The following is a 19,993-nucleotide window of genomic DNA, read 5'->3' on the forward strand; positions in this document are numbered from 1 at the left end:
TTTAATAGCACTTGTGCCCTAAACAGTGGCCTCAAAGAAGGCTGCGCCACCCAGTCAAAAGAAAGGTCCTGCACTTGACAGCAGGGAAGGGAGCTGGAGAAAAATGGAGGAAGTGGACAAGAGGAAACAGCGACAGCAAAAATTCCATTTTAAAAAAGGTACAATGTGGGAAAGCTAACAAACACATGGGTGCACAGTACTAGCAGACGTTTCTGTGTGTTAGCTTTATCTAAGACATTTTTCATTTTCAAGTTACTGTATTAGAGTAAGTGGCATGCACCCCTGATTCTAGCCGGGAAAATACATTCTTGCCCCACATCACAACAATTAAATTTCAGCTTTTTAATGTTCATCCTGTTTGCTGTTGAGTGAAAACTGTTTCTGTTTTGGGTTTTTTTTTTTTTAATGTATTATACATGTATGGGCCTAATTGACTTAAAAATAACCAAAGATTAGGCAGTGCAGCTAGATCAAGGTAATATCCAGCTGTGTTCAGTTGGCCATTTCTGTGTTGTCAAATGGATTTACTAATTTTTAGACATTACTAAAAATATGAATTTTAATTCAGCAACAACAGCATAACACACTTACTTGTAATACAGGCTCTCCTCCACAGTTAGTTTTCAATTATTATCTGGTGCTACATTTTCTACAAATGTGAGTTAAGCAAAATGAGCAGAAGTGACCTGCTGCATCCAACTAGTGGCTGACGCCCATCTGAAAATTAACCATTGAGAAAATATTTGAAAAAATAGGAATGATCAGTGAGTAGGAGAGAGATAACTTTATGATTTAATACAAATAGGTATAGGAGCTGTCACAATTACATGTGAATTAGATTAGTGAATAAAGTTCTCTAGTGAAATATGATTAAAATTAGGGAAAGTGGGTGGAAATAATTGGAGTTGAGTATAATGATATGAGTGCAGTATTTCAAATATTTGGAGAATAAATTTAGGCAAATGTAAACCACTTAAAAAGTACAACCTAATTATAGTTAGAAGAATCGTTAAAAATAAGCATCAAAATATGTATATTTTATAATACCTATAATACATAAAACATGTAATACATATATATACATACATTATGTGGTTTTAAAAGCCTTTATAATTGATATGTAAATAGAACAAATGTTTATTTTAGAGAGATAAAATTTCACAGACTTGATTACGAAGAACAAAATTTCCTTTTGTTAAATAAAAATTGAATATACAAACGAAGTCTGTATTCTCATTCAATTGCACGAATCATGGAAATGGGAAACTTTTATCTGTAGAGATGTCTATTTTAAGTAGTTTCTTATAGTGTTTTGAAATTACTTTATCAGGATATAATTGGAAGTTCCCTTGGAAAGAAAACATTCCCACTGCTAAGAGGGTTGTCAGAGCTTCTTCATGTTGGGTCCCCAGTTGGTCCCTAAAATAATAATAGAGCACAGTACCTCTTCTTAATCTTTTGAAACTCTTGTGACACAAGAATGATCTTTGATGCAAATCTCCTCTGAATCCTTACAGGGCTAATGAAGAATGTTTTATTTGTAAAAATACTAAAAAATATTGTTGGACATCCCTATGTGAATCTCCCTCATACCTGATAATCAAAACAAAGAAAAACTGATGGTAGATGTGTAAAATCCAGTAGAAATCAACACAAGATATGCAAAGCTTTGTTCTCCTGATGTTATCCCACAGTTATAACAAGAGATGTAATTCTCAAATATCTATTGTTTCTTTTTAGGGTGGGGAAACCTTTGAAGTATAAACTAGTTTAAAAGATATAGTTACTCAGGTATTTAGCCCTTGCCCATCAATTTGCCCACCAAAAAACTAGTCTTGGTTAAGAACCATTCTGAACTGAGCAGAAAGCAGTAGTCAAGAAGATTTAAGACAGCCGTGGGAAGTTACAAACTATCTTTAGATCATTTTCATGTATAAGGTGGCACTTGAGTATGAATCCTAAACACTTTTTCAAAGCATGTTGTTCTTACTTTGTTTTATCAAAAGTGACTCCACATCCTGATTAACTGATTATTGACCTTTAAGAAGTACGGATTTACTTTTGGTACAGTGCACCTTTACATAATAAATAAGTTCCTTAGTAAGTAGTCTATAAATATCTTCTCCTTCTCCTCCTTCTTCTCCTCCTCCACTGACATGTTATTAAGGTAATACTCATCTACATGTTGGACTCTTTTAGCATATGTTATTTTCCATTAAGTTATAAGTAGCATTATCAATGTTATAACTTACCACAGGGAAGAAACTGAAAGCAAATGTGACTCTGAAGGGGAGGAAGATGAGGAAGACGCAGAACCCTGCCTAACAGGAACCAAAGTGAAAGTAAAATATGGACGAGGGAAAACGCAGAAAATCTATGAAGCCAGTATTAAAAGCACTGAAATTGATGATGGCGAAGTTTTATACTTGGTACATTACTATGGATGGAATGTCAGGTAAGCAAGAAATGTATTTTCTCTTTTGAGATTTCTTTCATTGGTTCAAAAAGATCGATTTAATGTTTTGAAGAACTAAAGCAAATAGTATATATGTGTATATGTGTTTACTATTTGTATCTGAATTTTCCAAGATTTCTAACATTCCCACTGTTCTGTTAGCTACGTCAACACTTCCAGCCAAAGGTCACTAGAATCATACATACCTATAGTTGAACAAATTGGGTTTATTACTCATTTGCAGTGAGGAAGAATGCACGGCTTGGGGAACCACATGGCACCTCAGTAAGAGGGTGAATAAGTGAAAGCTTAGGGTACCGCCTTTGGGAACAGCAGTAGTCAAGGATTCCACGCAAACATCCTTCAGGGAGCCAGGCCTGTAGCTCCCAACAGTACAAGTCAGGTTTGTTTTTTGTTTGTTTCTTTATCACATTTATCAGAAATCTGGCCTATATCAAACACTGTAATAATTTTAAATTGGCTAATTAATAAAGAAAGAATGTTAGGTAGGACTTAGATCTAAGCTTCTATTAGGTAATTTTGGGGAGCACTTAAGGAAATGGGGCTTTGCTCTGCATTGGATCCTGTCAAGATGTGGTGGGGTAATTCTGTGATTGGTTATCTTAATTTTACCTATAAGGAGAGAAGACTAGACCAAGGTTAATTCTGTCAATGGTAAATCAGCAGAGAAAAGGGATGCTTGGTCATTTTTGTGGCTTGGGCAGTGTTCCTGTTTTTTCTGTGTTGAGACATGATTAGGAAGTGATCTTGTTTTTATCTTGATCCATCATGGTCATTGGACAGACCTATCTGGTGTTGACGTTCTGTGAAATTTTTCGTGTTCACCAGGAGAACAACATGCCTCAGCTGTGAGGGGCAGGACAGCTCTGTAGCATCAGCACGGTCCAGCAGATAGTACCAGGCCAGTTCCTGAGTGTCAGGGACTACTTTTCTTTCTCCTTTAGAAAGTCTTGTGTGTTCAGTATCTGCTTGCCCCGTAGGTGACTGGCACCAGAACGCTTCACAGTTTCCCTACATACCCAATGTATGCTTTGTTACACCTCAATTCCCTCATCACCAAATTGGGGAAGATAAAGTACCTACTTTACAGAGATGTGAGAAGTAGTGCTAATGCCTATTTTAACATGCAGAGTTAACATAGTGCCTGGGACTTAATAAGTGCTCAATAAACATTAACTTTTTTTTTTTTTTTAGTGAGAGTGAGTTTGGTTTCTGTTGTCTCACATCATTTTAAAAGAGCGTGGGTTTAATGGATAGCATATAAAACTTTAATATTTTTCTCTTTTTTCATACCAGCCCCTGTGCCCTTCACATTTATGCCAACACTAAAAACAAGCTTTTTCATCCATCTGACAGTTGTTTTGTATGTATGTATGTATTGACCTGAGGGGGAAGGACTACACTTACCAACCTTGAGTCCCTGACTTCGCAGCTGCAGCCCGTTGTAGCCTTCTTTCTCCTTAGATTCTGTTTAGTTCACAACCGTCCACTCTCACCTACCGTCAGTGTGCCTGTTGTACTTTCCAGAATTTCCCCTTCCTGTCACCCGTCTCTCATCTTTTTAATGTTTCATCATATGACTCTTCTTTCAGTGATTTTAGTGTATGCTCATGTTCTTCCTAACTGGTTATTCGCATGGTTAATGGTTTTTCATTGGCCTTCTGTACTTCTAGATACTGGGTAAATCCAGGAGGAGATTGTTTTTAAACCTCAGTATAGGTGCTCTCGGTACTGTGTCAGCTGAACTTGTGCATATTGGAACTGTGCCCTTCTTTTGTGTGGCCTCATGGTAATTGGGTTACAAAGAAAGGGTATGGTTTCCATCATTGTGGTGCAGTTCAAGGCAAGGCCTGCCTGTAGTTTTTTTGTTTAAATGTTCAGATTAAGGTTTTTTTGAGCTCTGTAAATACCTATATATTTACATATGGTAAGAACTATTATTTAGTTCTCGAAAGTTTAATTTCTTATTTGCCCCAGATTAGTAACTTTGACTGTATTGAAATTCAGAGTGATGTCAGTAGTTTTGGAAAGGAGAAGTTTTCAAGTTGAACTAAACAGAATAAACTTAGATAAAGGAAATATCTCTTAGATAAAGGAAATACTTTTTTAATTTCAGTCTTAGAGGTGACATACTTTAGAATAAGATTTTATTAGAAATACTGGAGGCTAGAGATAGCTCTGGGAGGAAGAGAGTTGAAAAGAACTTCATAAAACAATCTGGAACTGATCATATTACAGATTTGAATTTACCTGACTTATTTTTGTATTATTTGGTCAACAGAATTTAATTCCAGTGCAGAATCAGCTTATTTCATCAAGTTCAGATGTGTGGGAGTTGTGGAAAACAAGGTGGTTCAAACAATCTTGAATCTATTTAGAGTTTGCATACCCTGCTCTCCCTCTAAGCCTGTTTACCCTGAGAAATTCTCCTGCCTTGCCCTTTGGTGGCAGGTACACAAAACACTTAGTATGGCACCTGCCTGGTACATGCTACCAGCAAACTAGCACCTGTGCCTTTCACATTTCTGCCAACACTATAACCAGACTCTTTAGTCTGTCTCACTGTTGTTTTTCTTTGGTGAATACATTTCAAATAAGGTATTCTTGTGAATTTGTAATATATTCTTTATTTTAAGGTATGATGAATGGGTGAAGGCTGACAGGATAATCTGGCCGTTGGACAAAGGTGGACCAAAGAAAAAACAGAAGAAAAAAGCTAAAGTATGTACATAGATTGATATCCTTTATGATAGGTACAGGAAATTATCCATATTGTGTTTTTTAATAAACCTTATTTTGTCATTGATTCTTTCAAAGTAATTGTGATTTTCTCTCTTATAATCCAGAAGCTTAAAAAGTGAAAAATTTAAACACATTACCACACTGTTTCACGCAGGAAAGGTGTTAACCAGTGACCCCCAGGGCATAGGTTTTAAACGCAAAGGCCTATAGAGTCTCTAGAAAAGGGGTAAAGTAGGACTGAGAGCAGCACAAAAGAGGTCACCTTCCCTATCTAGAGAGAGTAGAACTAACCACTCTGCTGTGGGATGCAGGTGCAGGGTTGCCAGATTTTAGGACTTTTCAAGACAACTGTATTTTTTAAAATGTGAAATCTGATCTTTAAATGCTGGAAGCTAATACTAAAGTTTAAAACATATCGCCTGGCCAACTGTACCCTCATCCACACCCTCAATTCTCAGTCTTTGCTTTAGAGATGAAGGCAGGTATCTTTCTTTTCCTCAGGGAATAATAAGAAACATGGGGGTATGCTGAGTAGTTATGTATCTCTCTAGTATATATCCTTGGTTGGAGAAGTAGAATGCTGATTTTTCATAAGGTGTTCCTTCTCATACATCTTGTTCTTGTTACCCAGAATAAAGAAGACAGTGAAAAGGATGAAAAGAGGGATGAAGAGAGGCAGAAGTCAAAACGGGGACGACCTCCTTTAAAATCTACTCTTTCATCGAACATGCCATATGGTTTGTCTAAGACTCCAAACAGTGAAGGAAAATCAGGTACCAGAAGTGCTCGCAGCAATATGCCAGACAGCTCACCTCTGTCAAATGGAATGGAAGGTGCTCAATTTTGAGGATCATTGATTTTTTTAAAAATCAATAATATAAATAATAAAACTTCAGTTATGTGAGAGATTCACAGAAAGTCATCTAGGTTTTTAATCTTTCTTGATTTAAACTACAGAATTTGACTTGAAGAAAGTGTTTTTTTAGCTATATCATGTTCATTTAAAATTTAGTGGTGTTTTACTTTAATTAGGAAATACCTTTTTTTGTCAATACCATAGGAATATTCTACTTTAATAGAGGGTAGGTTGACAAGCCATGCATTCTCTGTGTGCTGCCATGCCCTACAAAGCATGCACCAGTGTCTCCTGTAACCCAGTGCTGTTCCCCTAGGATTGCTCAGTAAAGCTGAAACTCTGTTGTTCAAAGAAAGCACAATCTAATGTGGTAAAGGCATGTTTTGTGATGAATATAGGTGAACAGATTTTATTCTGCTTTTACCTTTTCCCCCACTTTCCCACTTTTCTACCTTTATATGTAGAAATTTTGTGATTTAAGAAATGTTAAATAGTCATCTTATATAAGAATTTCCCTCTCTTCAAGAAAAATGCTTTTCTGAACCACAGGATTATCGTTGAATCCATGTGGAGCTTCTGTGCAAATTAGAAAAGGGCACCTCCCTTCTTTACTGCCATCTACTGGAAGCTTGTCATAGTACATAATTGCGACATTTCCACAAGTGGAAGATACTCTTTTAGATGCACGCCCTTGTGCAGTGTACAACTTACGAAACTATACGTAGTCTTGCTAAACTACCTTATTAAAGCAGTTCTTTTTTTATTACGAGAAAAAATTAATTGTAAATTCTGTATATAATAAAACCACAAAACTGCATACCTCTTTATTTAAAAAGTACATTGAAGCTTGCCTTTTTGCACCTCTTTAGAATATGAGCACCATGTGGGCAGAATTTTTATATTTTACAACTTCTATACAGTATTAGAACCCAACTTTATTATTTTAAAAATTCTCTGACTTAAAGAAAATGATTTCTTTTGCAAGAAGGTAACTGGCCTATACTTTTATGTCTGTTAATCAGAGGAATATTTAAAGTTTTGAGAATTCAGACTTCTTATTTTCTACATATCTTTTCAGAATTATTTTAAGTAGAAGTAAATGTCATGTTCTTTTCTAAGGACACAAAATGGGCATTACTTTTATTAATCAGTATCTACTAGATTTCAGATCAAACCTCTTAATATATTAACGTCATATTTCAATACTAGTCTTTTGATTTTTCTAAGTGTTATAGCCTAAATGTGATGCTAGTAAAAATTGCAAAATAGCTCTTTTACAGAATTGAGATAGTAATAGTTTCTACGTAATGTATTTTCACATGAAATTTGAGATCATCCCCCTCCACTTTTGGCACAAATGTATTTCATAAATGTCTACAAGGAGGTATTCAGAGGTACATGATTAAGAATTTTGTCTTTGGTAGAATTTTTTTTTTTTTTACAAAATTACATTAGTAATTAAGATAGAAACCTTTGTAACACAATAATTTCCCCTTGCAGACTCCTGTTCATCTGATAGTGAAGCAGAAGACCTTTTAGAAAAGAATTTGATGAATGAAGAACTTTCTCCTGATATTAAAGAAGAATTAGAAAAGAGTGAAAATTTAAATGATGATAAACTAGATGAAGAAAATCCAAAGATTGCTGCACATACATTAAAAGAAAATGATAGGACTCAAATGCAACCTTTAGAAACCTTGAAGTTGGAAGTTGGAGAGAATGAAATAGTACAGATTTTTGGAAATAAAGTGGAACAAATAGAAGAAGTTAAGAAAGAGGCAGAAAAATCTCCCAAAGGAAAGGGAAGACGAAGCAAGACAAAAGATCTTTCTTTAGAAATTATGAAGGTTTCATCGTTTAGCCAGGATGAAGCAGGAAGTGAACCCCATACAGATGCTCAGAGTCTAGAATTTTCTTCGTTAGATAGTAAAAACGTTTCTTCTGCTACTGAAGATGAAACCGATCAATGTGCAAAAGAAAAAAAGTTGAAACGGAAAATACTGGGACAATCATCACCAGAAAAAAAAATAAGAATTGAAAATGGAATGGAAATGACAAATAGCATGTCTCAAGAAAGGACCAGTGATTGTGTTACATCTGAGGGAATGAAAAACTTAAATTTTGAACATCACTTTGAAATAGAAAATGAAGGAATGCCATCATTAATAGCAGAGCCAAACCAGTGCATTCAAGAACTGACTAATGAAAAATTTGATAGTCCAGCTGAAGACACTGTAAATACTCCATTAAAAGATGAAGAGGATGCAATGCCTCTGATTGGACCTGAAACTCTGGTTTGCCATGAAGTAGATTTGGATGATCTGGATGAGAAGGATAAGACCAGCATTGAGGATGTAGTCGCTGAAAGCTCTGAGTCTAACTCTCTCGTTTCTGTCCCACCAGCCCTACCTCCTGTAGCACAGCATAACTTTTCAGTAGCTTCACCACTTACTCTCAGCCAAGATGAGTCTCGAAGTGTAAAAAGTGAGAGTGACATAACCATTGAAGTTGACAGTATTGCTGAAGAATCTCAGGAAGGTCTCTGTGAGAGGGAATCAGCAAATGGATTTGAAGCCAGTGTTGCCTCTGGTCCCTGTAGTATAATTGTTCAAGAAAGAGAGAACAGAGAGAAGGGTAAGGACTTTCTAGAGAGAAAATGAGCCTTTATATTAAAACGAAAAATTAGTAAGCTGAAGAGTTTTAGGAACTGTTGATCTGTTGAGTACTCTTCCTCCCTCCCCTCCACCCCCTCCCTTTTTATAAACATAGACATAGAAATTCATGTGGAGTAGACAGGTGAATACATATACTTGCTCTCAGTTTTTTTTCTAATTCTCTCTTTCCCTTTATTTCAGGTCAGAAAAGGCCAAGTGATGGAACTAGTGGATTATTGGCAAAAAAGCAAAAGCGAACCCCAAAGCGAACAAGTGCTGTAGCCAAAAATGAAAAGAATGGAGCAGCAGGTTGGTGCTTTTCGATGCTGGCTTTGGTATGGTGTTAGGATTTTCGGCAGTTTGCTGGCTTAGTTATTTGCGTCAGTGTAAAAATAAGTTTGGTTTATTATGTTCTAAAAATAGCAGTTTTTCCATTTATAATCTGAAGGTGTTTGTAAATTTTATTTAGAGCTGGGATAGCTGTGATTTTTTTGTGCTTATTTCACTTGTATTTCTTATGTGAAGTGATTTAATATTAGAGGAACATAACTGGGAATTTTGAACAAAAGAAAAACAACATTTGCTGTGGTAGTAAAAGCAGATTATGTTTACATTTCTGAATGGAATGTTTTCCTTTAATCTAGAAAAACTTTTTTCTAAATAGCATCATGGTAACTTTAAAACATGGGGAAATAAAATTCTTATTGAAATAAACAAGAAAATTAATAAATCAATAATAATAGAATAGATTACATGAAAAACAGACTTCTGTACAATCAAGAATAAAATTAAGTTATAGAATTTAATAGAAATAAACATGGTTGATTCTGAGGAATTAAAATGTTACCTCCAAAACATGCCTTTGTACAAGTGTGAAAGGGAAATTCCACATTACAGTAGCTAGATATTCCAAGGAAGGAGTATGTAATTTATTTAAGATAAAAGGCGTTTCAAAGAAGCTTTTGAGTCATAATTCAGGTTCTAAGTAGCCAGATATAGCTAGTGACAGGACAGTACAGGTCTAGAGTACAGAGAAAGAGTGATGGGAGATGAGACTACGAAGATAGCAGGAATTACAAAGGGAAAATGGGTAACTTTACAGTGGATAAACCCACCGCACACCACCTTAATCAGATGATCAAAGTGAACACCATCAGTAATGGGACACCACCTGCCAGGATACAAGAACACAGCTGCACATCTGTAATATTCCTGTCAAAGATGCATAACCTGAATGTAATCATGAGGAACCATCAACAAATTCAAACTAAAGGACATTCTATAAAATAACTAGTCTGTAATTTAAAAAACTGTCAAAGATGATGCAGAATAGGTAAACAAGATTATACTGTATAGCACAGGGAAATAAATATAAGATCTTGTGGTAGCTCATAGCAGAAAAAAAATGTGACAATGAATATATATATGTTCGTGTATAACTGAAAAATTGTGCTCTACACTGAAATTTGACACAACATTGTAAAATGACTATCACTCAATAAAAAAAGTAAAAAATAAATAAATTAATTAATTAAATAAAATAAAAATAAAAAATTGTCAAAGATGAAAGTCAAGGAAAGAACTATTCTAGATTGAAGGAGACTTACGAGGCATGACAACTAAATGCAGTATATAATTCTCAACTGGATCCTTTTGCTATAAAGGACATTATTGGGTCAGGTAGAGAAATTTGTATGGGATCTGAGGATTAGATGATAGTAATCTGTGTTAACCTCCTGACTTTGATGGTTGTGTTATGGTTCTTTAGGAGTGTGGTTGTTTTAAAAACATATCCACAAATATGTTGAAACTCTTCCCTTCAACAGACAAAACCTAGTTTCTTCCTCTTGAGTGTGGGTTGAATTTAGTGACTCAATTCTAACTGATAAAATAAAATGGACATGATGGAATATGACTTCAGAGAATAGGTCATAGACGGCACTGCGAATCCTCCCTGCTCTTCCTTGGATCACTTGCTCTGGGAGAAATTAGCTGCCATGTTGTGAGGACACTCTAGCAGTCTCAGGAGAGGCCCACATGATAAGGAACTGAGTATATCTTGCAATGAGCCATCAAGGAACTGAGGCCTCCTGCTAACAGCCGTGTGAGTGAGCCATCTTGGAAGCATATCCTCCAGTTCCAGCCAAGTCTTCAGAGACCAGAGTCTTGGCTAAAAGCTTGACTGTAGCCTTACAAGATTCCCTGAGCCAGACCACACAGCCAAACTGCTCCCTGATTCTGACCCTCAGAAACTGTATGAGGTATTAAACATTAGGTTTAAACTGCTAAGTTTTGGGCTAATTTGCAGGTAACTAACACAAGGAGAATGTTCTTATTTATAAGAAATAAAGTACTCAAATATGGCAGGGGAACTTACCTTCAAATATTAGAAAAATATTCTTTGGTAACTTTTCTTATAACTTTTTTGTAAGTTTGAAGATTATGTCTAAATAAAAAGTTAAAAAGATTAAGAAGGAAAAAAGATGATCAGTTTTACTTTTTGGAGAGAATCTTTGGTTTAATTAAGGCAGTGAAAGAAGGAATGAATTAAAGAGATTTGGGACAAAAATCACTGGGACTCAATTATTATTAGTTAGATATGAGGAACTGGTTAACTGACAAATGGCATACAGGAGTAGCAGTAGGTTTTGAGAGAGTAATTTAGGGAATGTGTAGTTAGCGGCACCCAGTATTAGAAAATAAGGGTCTGGAGATTAGAAGAAAGTCTGTTTTTTAGAAGATAGTTGTCGAAGGATTGTAAGATAGATGATAAAGCTGCTATTGGAGAGTCATAAAATGAGAAGACAAAGGACCAGAAGTACAATTAGGTGGCAGATCCCTTTACGTGGGCCAAAAAGAGTAGAGTAGAAACTGATCAGAGATAAATGAAAATGAGTAAACACTATTTGGTTTGAATAAAAAAGTTTCAAATGCCACAGAATATTCAAGTAGGATTAAAATATTTTCATTGAACAAAGAATTTCTCTTTCAGGAAACTTGACCCTAAAGAGAAGGAGAGAGTTGTCAGCTAAAAGGGGAAGTTTTCCTTTCCTTCCTTCCCTCTCTTTCTAAGGGTGGAAAAGTTTTAAGCATGTTAGTAGACTGGGAAGAGAAGATAAAGTGATGTTGGGATATTCCAGAGGAGCTGGGAATAAATGCTTTCAAGAGTATAGTTGAAGAGATTAATTTATCCAGAATAGTCTCTTCTTTTTGAGGCCAAAAAAGGGTGATAGAGACAGATACAGTAGGGGAGGGGCTGGGAAATTGTATAACCCTCAACTTTGCCTCTTCAGTAGAAGGCAAAGTTGGCTGGTGAGAGCGAATCAGGTGGAAGTAGGGTTTTCAGCTTGGAAAAAAGGAAATTAAATTGAGAGAGAATACTCATTTGTTATTAAGTAAAAACCAAAAGCATTTCTAAATACAGATTTGGTGAGGAGGGATGTAGAGTTGCAAACAAATATCTGCTCTCATTTTCTTATACATATGTTTAATGTATATTTTATATGTTATGTATATGTTATATTTTATATATTATATAATATAATTTATTATATATATATGTTTAACAAAAGTTGAATGTGTATATATCAAGGTTTTTTTAATTATATATTTTGGGTTTTTTTTTTTTTCTTTCAGTAAAGGTACTGGGGTTTGAATCAAGGACCTTGTGCATGCTAAGCATACTCTCTACCACTGAGCTATACCCTCAGCCCCCTATCAGCATCTTTTGTGGATTTTCATACATATAATTTGGGCTGGTCCCATTTTGGGTTGTTTTTATGTTTTGTTTTAATCATAGATGGGGCAATACTATGCTTATTGTTTTATTAACTTTGCTTTTTCATTTCACAATATATTTTGGATGTTTTGCCTTTTTTTCCTAAGGAATGCTGGCTCATTCTTTTTAACAACTTTAGCACAGTATTCAGTAGCATATAATTTTTAGCCACTTCTCTCTTGGTAGGCATTTAGTTTATTTCCATTTTCTTTTTTTTTTTTCTATTTTTTTTTCTTTTTTCTTTTTTTTTATTCTTTTTTGGCAGGGGAGGTAATTAGGTTTATTTATTTATTTTAGTGGAGGTACTGGGGACTGAACCCAGGACGTTGTGCTTGTGCATATTAGGCATGCACTCTACCACTGAGCAATACCTTCCCCCCTCATTTTCTTATTGTTATAAACTTAGCACATTTGTGCATGTATTTCTTTAGGATACAAAAAAAGGATAATTGCTGGGTCTGTTACATTTTAACATTTGAGACTTTTATCATTTATAATCTGAGTCATTTTTTTTTATTATAGGACAAAGCAGTGATAGTGAAGATCTTCCCGTCCTAGACAATTCAAGTAAATGTACCCCAGTAAAGCATCTTAGTGTATCTAAGCCACAGAAGCTTGCACGATCTCCTGCAAGAATATCCCCTCACATCAAAGATGGAGAAAAAGATAAACACAGAGAGAAACATCCGAATTCATCCCCTCGGACATATAAGTGGAGCTTTCAACTCAGTAAGAAGCTTATAGAAAACTTGAGCATATATTATAAAGTGGTATATATTTTAAAATGTCAAAGTAAGGAATAATGATTAGCCATTTTATTTATTTAGATATTCCAAATACTGTCTTTATCAATAATCAGTACTTATTATCTTAAATACAGATCTGTGTCTTTTCATGGTACTGACTTGATAAATATTGACTGACAAAAGATCTCCAGTTATGGAATAAGACATATATAATTTATATAAATTGATAAAACTTAGACACGCTTTCTTGCATTGACAATTGGAAATAACTAATAAATGAGGAAAACAACAATACAAAGGAACTATTTGGATAACTACAATTATAGATCAGGGTGGCCTGTGTGTTGATTTTTATTGTATTTTTCTGATCATTTAAGTAATACAAGTTTAGTATAGAAAACTGGGATATATATAGAAATCTTATTCATGAATTAATATCTTCCCTTTTTATAGAGCCTTATTTAGTTTACTGTTAAGTTGTAATAAACTTAAGCTTTTGTTGATTTCTGAATTGGACTTTTGATAGAACTGCCATCTTTTTTTCTCATAGAATTATTTTATAATCCAAGTTATCCTTTTTTCTCTTTTAGATGAATTAGACAATATGAACAGTACAGAGAGAATCTCTTTTCTCCAAGAAAAACTACAGGAAATCAGAAAATATTACATGTCTTTGAAGTCTGAAGTTGCAACCATAGATAGGAGGAGAAAAAGATTAAAAAAGAAAGACAGAGAAGGTAATTTGCTTATAAATTTTCTTACCTTATTTTTCAAATATATATTCTATCACTTTAGAAGGTTTAGTTTTGTCACTCTTTGAGTACAGTACCTATTTATTATTGTTTTTAGATTCCTAGTGTTCTCTTCTTTGTTGTTGTTGAAGTGGGTCAACAACTGAATTAATCAGAATGAAACTATTGAAAGGAACTATGGACTGTTTTACAAAATGTGTGATTTTACTAAATGTGGGTTCTCAAGAAGAGCCTGCTTCCTCTGAATTTCACTTAAGGCTCAACAGACATTTATTGGCTGCCTGTTAACAGGCACTGTATTTTTTATTATGGGATTCATGAGTAAGCATATGGCTTATACTCAAGGAGATTATCTTGTGGGATAATAAGTCAATTCCTAAGCAACTGCTATACAAGATAGTTCAGCTCTACAACATTAATGCACACGTACCAGATGCCAGGCCCTCTTTCAGGTGGTGGAAGTACAAAGATGAATGAGATATATACCTTGATCTCAAAGTCTTAACGTCTAGTGGAGCTGTGTGATGAGGGCCCTGAGAGAGGGATGAACGAGTCTAGGAGTTGGTGGAGGGAGAGATGACTGGAGTAATCATGGAGAGAGAGTAGTGTCTGACCTAAACCTTTAAAAGGTATAGGACTGATTTCTTGTGAAACTTTGACATGCTCATGTCTACCCCAAGCCACACTAAAATAATAGTAAATTAAAATTAAAAGCCCTGTACCCACAAGGAGAAGATAATGGGACAGCAAACTATGACAGACAAGAAATGTCAGCAGCATATCTTTTGGAAGCTGAGAAGCACATGGACTGGAACTGTCCCAGCAGATGAGAGAATGCTAAAAAACCTAAGCTTGTTTTATCCTTGCAGTTGGACAAAACAACGAGGAACAAGCTAATTCATACTACATCACCCCAGAAAAGCACTGAAGGCAGGGATACAGTGTGAGGCTGAAAAATGAAGATTGGTTGAAAATGGAAAGAGAAATTGGATCCTTTCATCCCACCCTGTGAAGCAAACTGCCGTTTCCCCTAACTCCAGCAGAAAATAGAGATTAAGTTATTGGAGGGGGAGAGGGATCAATAGGCTTGTAGGTAGACTCAGGGACACCAGCCATAACTGAAGGTGAGGGTCAAGTGATAAACCGAAAACAATGAGCTTGAGTGAAAGCTTGTAGTACTGAATGATGAGACTCCTATTCCTTTTCCAACCAAAGATCTTATCCTCTTGGCTCTCTGAAAGCTGGTAATCAAGCTTATGTTCATTCCTGGGAGGAAATTGAAAGATTCCTCTGGAGAAACTGGTCAACTCAAGAGAAATGATCTAACATAGATATCAGCATTTGGAGGTTCCTGAAGCAAAAAAAAAAAAACGATTTTTCAAATCACTACATGTGCACTGCCTAACATTTAAAAGCCCTGCATACTCATGTACAGCTTCCAGTTAGCTTTTTAATGTTCCCCTCTGAAATATGGAAGCCACAAGACGAGATGTTTGAGGAAAGCCTCTGCATAAAGACAGAAACCAAAATAGAAAGTGAGAATAAAAAGGAACTTGGAAAAAACAGTGTATCATATAAAAACAACAAACTGTAATTAATATCCAGAGTTATAGGAAAGATACTGCAGTCTTGAAACAAGAATATGATTCTATTAATAAAATTCAGAAAACATGAAGAAGCTCTTAAAAATGATAGTGGGAATAAAAAATTTAATAGAAGTATTAGACAGCACAGCTAAAGAAATCCCAGCAGAAGGTCAAGAAGACAATAGGAGAGAAGAGAACTAAGAGAAGTATAAGATCTGGCCAGGAGATCCAACTTCTGAATCGTAGAGTTACTGGAAAGAGCACTGAATAAACAGGAGGAAATTGTCATCAAAGAAACATATAAGAGAAATTTCCAAAACTGAAGGATATGAGTCAGAAGATTGAAAAGACCTCTATTAAAAACGGGGAGATAAATCACACTAAAGCACATTATGAAATTTCAGAACCCGGTGGTAAAGGTAAGATTCTAAAAGCTTACCATATAAAGGTACATATCGCAAACTGGGTCTCAGAACAGTGTTGGATTTCTCACGTCAGATTTCTCAGTGGTGACACTAAAACTAGAAGCCAAGCTACAAAGGTAACATGAGATCGCAAACAAAGAATCCCACACAGGAAAACAGTAAGGAAGACCTCAAGGTGATCGTGAGTGGAAGCCCTAGGAAGACCATTGCAAAGCTGGCCTACAAAGCATCTATTTCAGGAATAGGATGGAACAGGAGAGGGGGGCTCTAGGAGGGATGTCTCTTTAAGGAGAAAAAAAAAAAGATATATTAACTGATTGGCTTGCCCATATTGAGAAGAGTGTTCTGCCTATGGCAGAGAGTTAAGAGGATGAATAACTGATAAGAATGGCTTGTTATACATGGTCTTAAATCATCCTACTCCAAGTCTAGCAGTTTTTAATTCCTGGAAGTATGATGAGCAAGTGGAAAGAGATCAGACTTTCCATGTTTGTCCTTTTCTATAAAAACTGTAATTTTTTAATACGGAATTTTTAAATACAAAAAGAAAAAAAGAACAAATTAACAAATTGAAATTTCTTCAGAGAAAGTTCAACTGCTTTAAGGTTTCCTTAGGTTTCCTAAGTTTCAGACAACCAAAAAGATTCTTTTCTTACAGTCTTCTTTTTTGTTTTCTTAGTTTTCTGTGTGTGAAGTGAGTTACTAAAGTGAGACATCTGACTTCTAGACATTACATAATAGAATTTGTAATAATGAGTTACATGTCATATTGGCAGTACAAACACACTGAGGGAGATATACTTAAATAAACAAAAATTAAAGCTTTAAGTAAGATAGGATTAATTGGGCAAAGATTGACAGGAGAGCCCTGCAAAGAAAAGAAGTTAAAAGTAAAAACTGAAAAATGGCAAAGCACTTGATGCTGAGTGGTGATCCTTAATCCACGTTATGTGCTCCTGCAGAGTTATGTTAAAGTCGTTTGACGGCTATTTTCTAATCTCACACCCACATTTCCATCCTGATCCCAAGATTCTGTACCTGACCTAGATTACTGCCCTTTGCTTATGAGGATGTTGTGTCCATTGAGTGTACTGGGGCAGGATAAAGATAGGAAGCCAATGATTAGCTGGTTACGAGAAATTCTCTAGGATAAGTGAATTCTTTTATGGTCCTATAAGCCAGAGATAAAGCAGGAATTTGCTATAGTGAGCATTTATCTCAGGTTGACCTTGTTTCTGATTTGGGGCAAGGTGACTTTTTTCAAGGATCTTTGAAGTCTTTAGTCTTTACATTTTATGCTACTTTTGTTTTTTTTTTAATGGAGTTAGTTTACCAGAGACTGATCCCATTCAATTGAGCCAAACAAAATTTTTGCTGACAAAGTTTTGTTATTCCTTCATGCACCATTTAAGAGGACTATAATTGAAGTAAATAATGTCAAGAAATGTATTTCTAATTTGCTGGGGGCTGGGTATCTGTATGTGATAGTTTAAGTCTGATGTAGTTCTTTTGATTCCACAGTGTCTCATGCAGGAACCTCCATGTCATCGGCTTCGTCAGACACTGGCATGAGTCCCTCCTCGTCGTCTCCCCCACAAAATGTGCTTGCTGTAGAATGCAGGTGATAAACGTTTTCTCTGCCTCCCTAGCAGTTTGCTGCCATGGACATAAATCCCCAAACCCTAAAATACAACCACAGAAAGCACTCAACTGGTTTGACATTGCTAAGTATATCCTGTACACTTTTCCAGGCTGGATTGTATCTATTCCCTTCTCTTTTCTTTTTTTCTGTTGCCAAAAAAAAAAAAAAAAAAAGCTGATTAATAATTGAAGTTTAGGCAGCTTGCCATATTTGTCATAATTTTTCCTTTTTAATTTTTTTTTTCATTTTTTGTGAAGATAGAAAAAGGGCACTTAGCAAATTTGAATTTGTATAATAAAGCTTTCAGGAGTTAGAGAAATCATAGACAAGCAAGTGCACACGATAAACATCAAAATATTATCCAGCTGAATAGTTACTGCTGCACTTTCACTAAGATGTATATGAACACTTGGTGAGTTAGGGGGTTTATGTTGTGGTTTTTTTTTGTTGTTGTTGTTTTTTTATTTTTGTGGAAGCACTTGCTATTTAGAACTGCCAAAGTATATGTTCAGCAGTGTGCCCAGGTTTAAGGTGTAAATCGGACAAAATAAATTGTGAAAGGAAGTGTAGTTGACTGAAAACTACAGTTGTAATAAGTCTTCCACTTTTTATAGGATTTTTGAGCACACAATTATGCAAATATTTTAATGTTTATTAATGTTTACAGTGGAATTGTGAATAAGTTTTCAGTGGACTATCTTATCCCTTGACAAAAATATTTTGTCTTTTTTCTATGTAATTTCAGAGTTTTTATTTTGTTACAAAAAGACAAAAATGAAATATATAACAACAATGAAGTTATTTAACAAGATTTCTAAAGCTGAAAATTTTGTGTAAAATAAGGTATTATCTTGCAACTTGTTAAATATATTTATTCAGACATTGGATGTTGTATTTTTATGTATTTTTTAAAATATTAATAAAATTGAAAAAAAGAAAATTCTAGGTTAATTCACTCTTCGAATGACAATAGCTCTCAGCTGTCCCTTTTACAGGAGGCTGCATCCAGCAGCTTTCCCTGTAGTGAAGGGAGTTTGTTTCAGTCCTTCAACAGTGTAGAACTATAAATGGGCATCTGGATCATTAAAGTATGTCCTCATTTAGAAACTTTGGCAGTCCTAGTATTTAAACTGTTTTGAGGATCAAATTTTTGGTTGCCCTTAAGATATTCTGTCACAGTTTTTATGTTTGCTATACTGCCGAATAAATTTATATCTCCCAAAGTTGAGATGCAACAACTAAGTAAAGCAACTATGTATGCTTTGTTTGTGAATTGTTTCACAGACTGATACATTTTGTAAATAATTCTTCCAAAATCATGTATTTAAAGCAGTTTTGCCATATACATTATGTAAAAAGGTGATTTTTTAAAATCAGTTTTTAAAGTCATGTTTGTACATTGAAAGGGGTTTTTTTTAAACCTCCTTTTCTGTGTTTAATATGCTGTAGAGTAATAACCTAGATGCTCTAGACTGTATATCAGGATCTGATTTGCAAGAACAGAGTCAGAGCCAAACACTAGTGATGGCATAGCATTACTGAAATCATTGTTTCTTAATTTCATTTTACCACATTGTGAACTTGTGATTCAGATTCCTTCCATTTTCGCAGAGAATTAAAAACAAAAAAGTACTCTTGTAAAATGCACTTTTCTGTCTTTTCTTTGCAAAGCAGAGTATTTCACTGTAAAATAAAATGGCGCTCAGTGGGCAGTATTAATAAAGGCCATGTTTTAAACATAGGCTTTATATTTTTAGTTTTCATTTAAGTGATTGTTTTTTTCCTAAGTGCCAGTAACTTACAGTTGGAAAACTAGGTTTCATAAAAACAAAGCATATTCAATATATTCTTTAGTCTTTACAAGAAAATATTTCTAGTACTTAATTGTAAAAATTTAAAAAGTGTGTCATTCAAATACAGTTGGAACTTGCAGGCAACCTTAGATTCACACATTAGATATCTTAATGGTTTATCAGCTTGAATATTGTCCCTTGTAATCAATATAAATCTGGTAATCGAAGTATTGGGATCTCGCTATAGGGAACAAAGTTATACATTCATTGAATGGGTATATGGATACTGTTAAAATACTTTTTTGCTTGAGCTGGAAAAGATTATGAAAGTAACTGAATTCTGAAAGAATACTGACTAGGTATTAAATTCAAATATTGGGCATATTTTGAGTTTAGCTAAACTTTGAGTAGATAGCTCTTACATGTGATTTAAAAAAGTAAAATATAAAGATAATCTTTAATATCTAAAATGGAAGATGCTATCTATACAATCAAGTTATTTGAAGATTATGGAGATTTCTGTTTTAGTATTCCATTGTGTGC

The 19,993-nt window shown here is 34.8% G+C and overlaps 1 protein-coding gene across 4 annotated transcripts in view; it reads left to right on the plus strand.

Annotated features, from left to right (window-relative positions):
- ARID4A (AT-rich interaction domain 4A) overlaps positions 1-19,398 on the plus strand; it is a 52,724-nt gene extending 33,326 nt beyond the window's left edge. For 3 of the 4 annotated variants that reach the window (XM_032482106.1, XM_032482105.1, XM_032482107.1), the window contains exons 17-24: positions 2,258-2,455; positions 5,113-5,197; positions 5,850-6,051; positions 7,575-8,708; positions 8,930-9,037; positions 13,029-13,235; positions 13,843-13,989; positions 17,537-19,398. In XM_032482106.1, the coding sequence (XP_032337997.1) occupies positions 2,258-2,455; positions 5,113-5,197; positions 5,850-6,051; positions 7,575-8,708; positions 8,930-9,037; positions 13,029-13,235; positions 13,843-13,989; positions 17,537-17,640 (2,185 nt within the window). In that variant the 3' untranslated portion in view covers positions 17,641-19,398. The remainder of the gene's footprint in view (positions 1-2,257; positions 2,456-5,112; positions 5,198-5,849; positions 6,052-7,574; positions 8,709-8,929; positions 9,038-13,028; positions 13,236-13,842; positions 13,990-17,536) is intronic. The other variant, XM_014560144.2, reaches the window with a different exon arrangement.
- The last annotated feature ends 595 nt before the right edge of the window (positions 19,399-19,993 follow it).

Source organism: Camelus ferus, chromosome 6 (assembly GCF_009834535.1).
Source record: "Camelus ferus isolate YT-003-E chromosome 6, BCGSAC_Cfer_1.0, whole genome shotgun sequence".
Taxonomy (NCBI): domain Eukaryota; kingdom Metazoa; phylum Chordata; class Mammalia; order Artiodactyla; family Camelidae; genus Camelus; species Camelus ferus.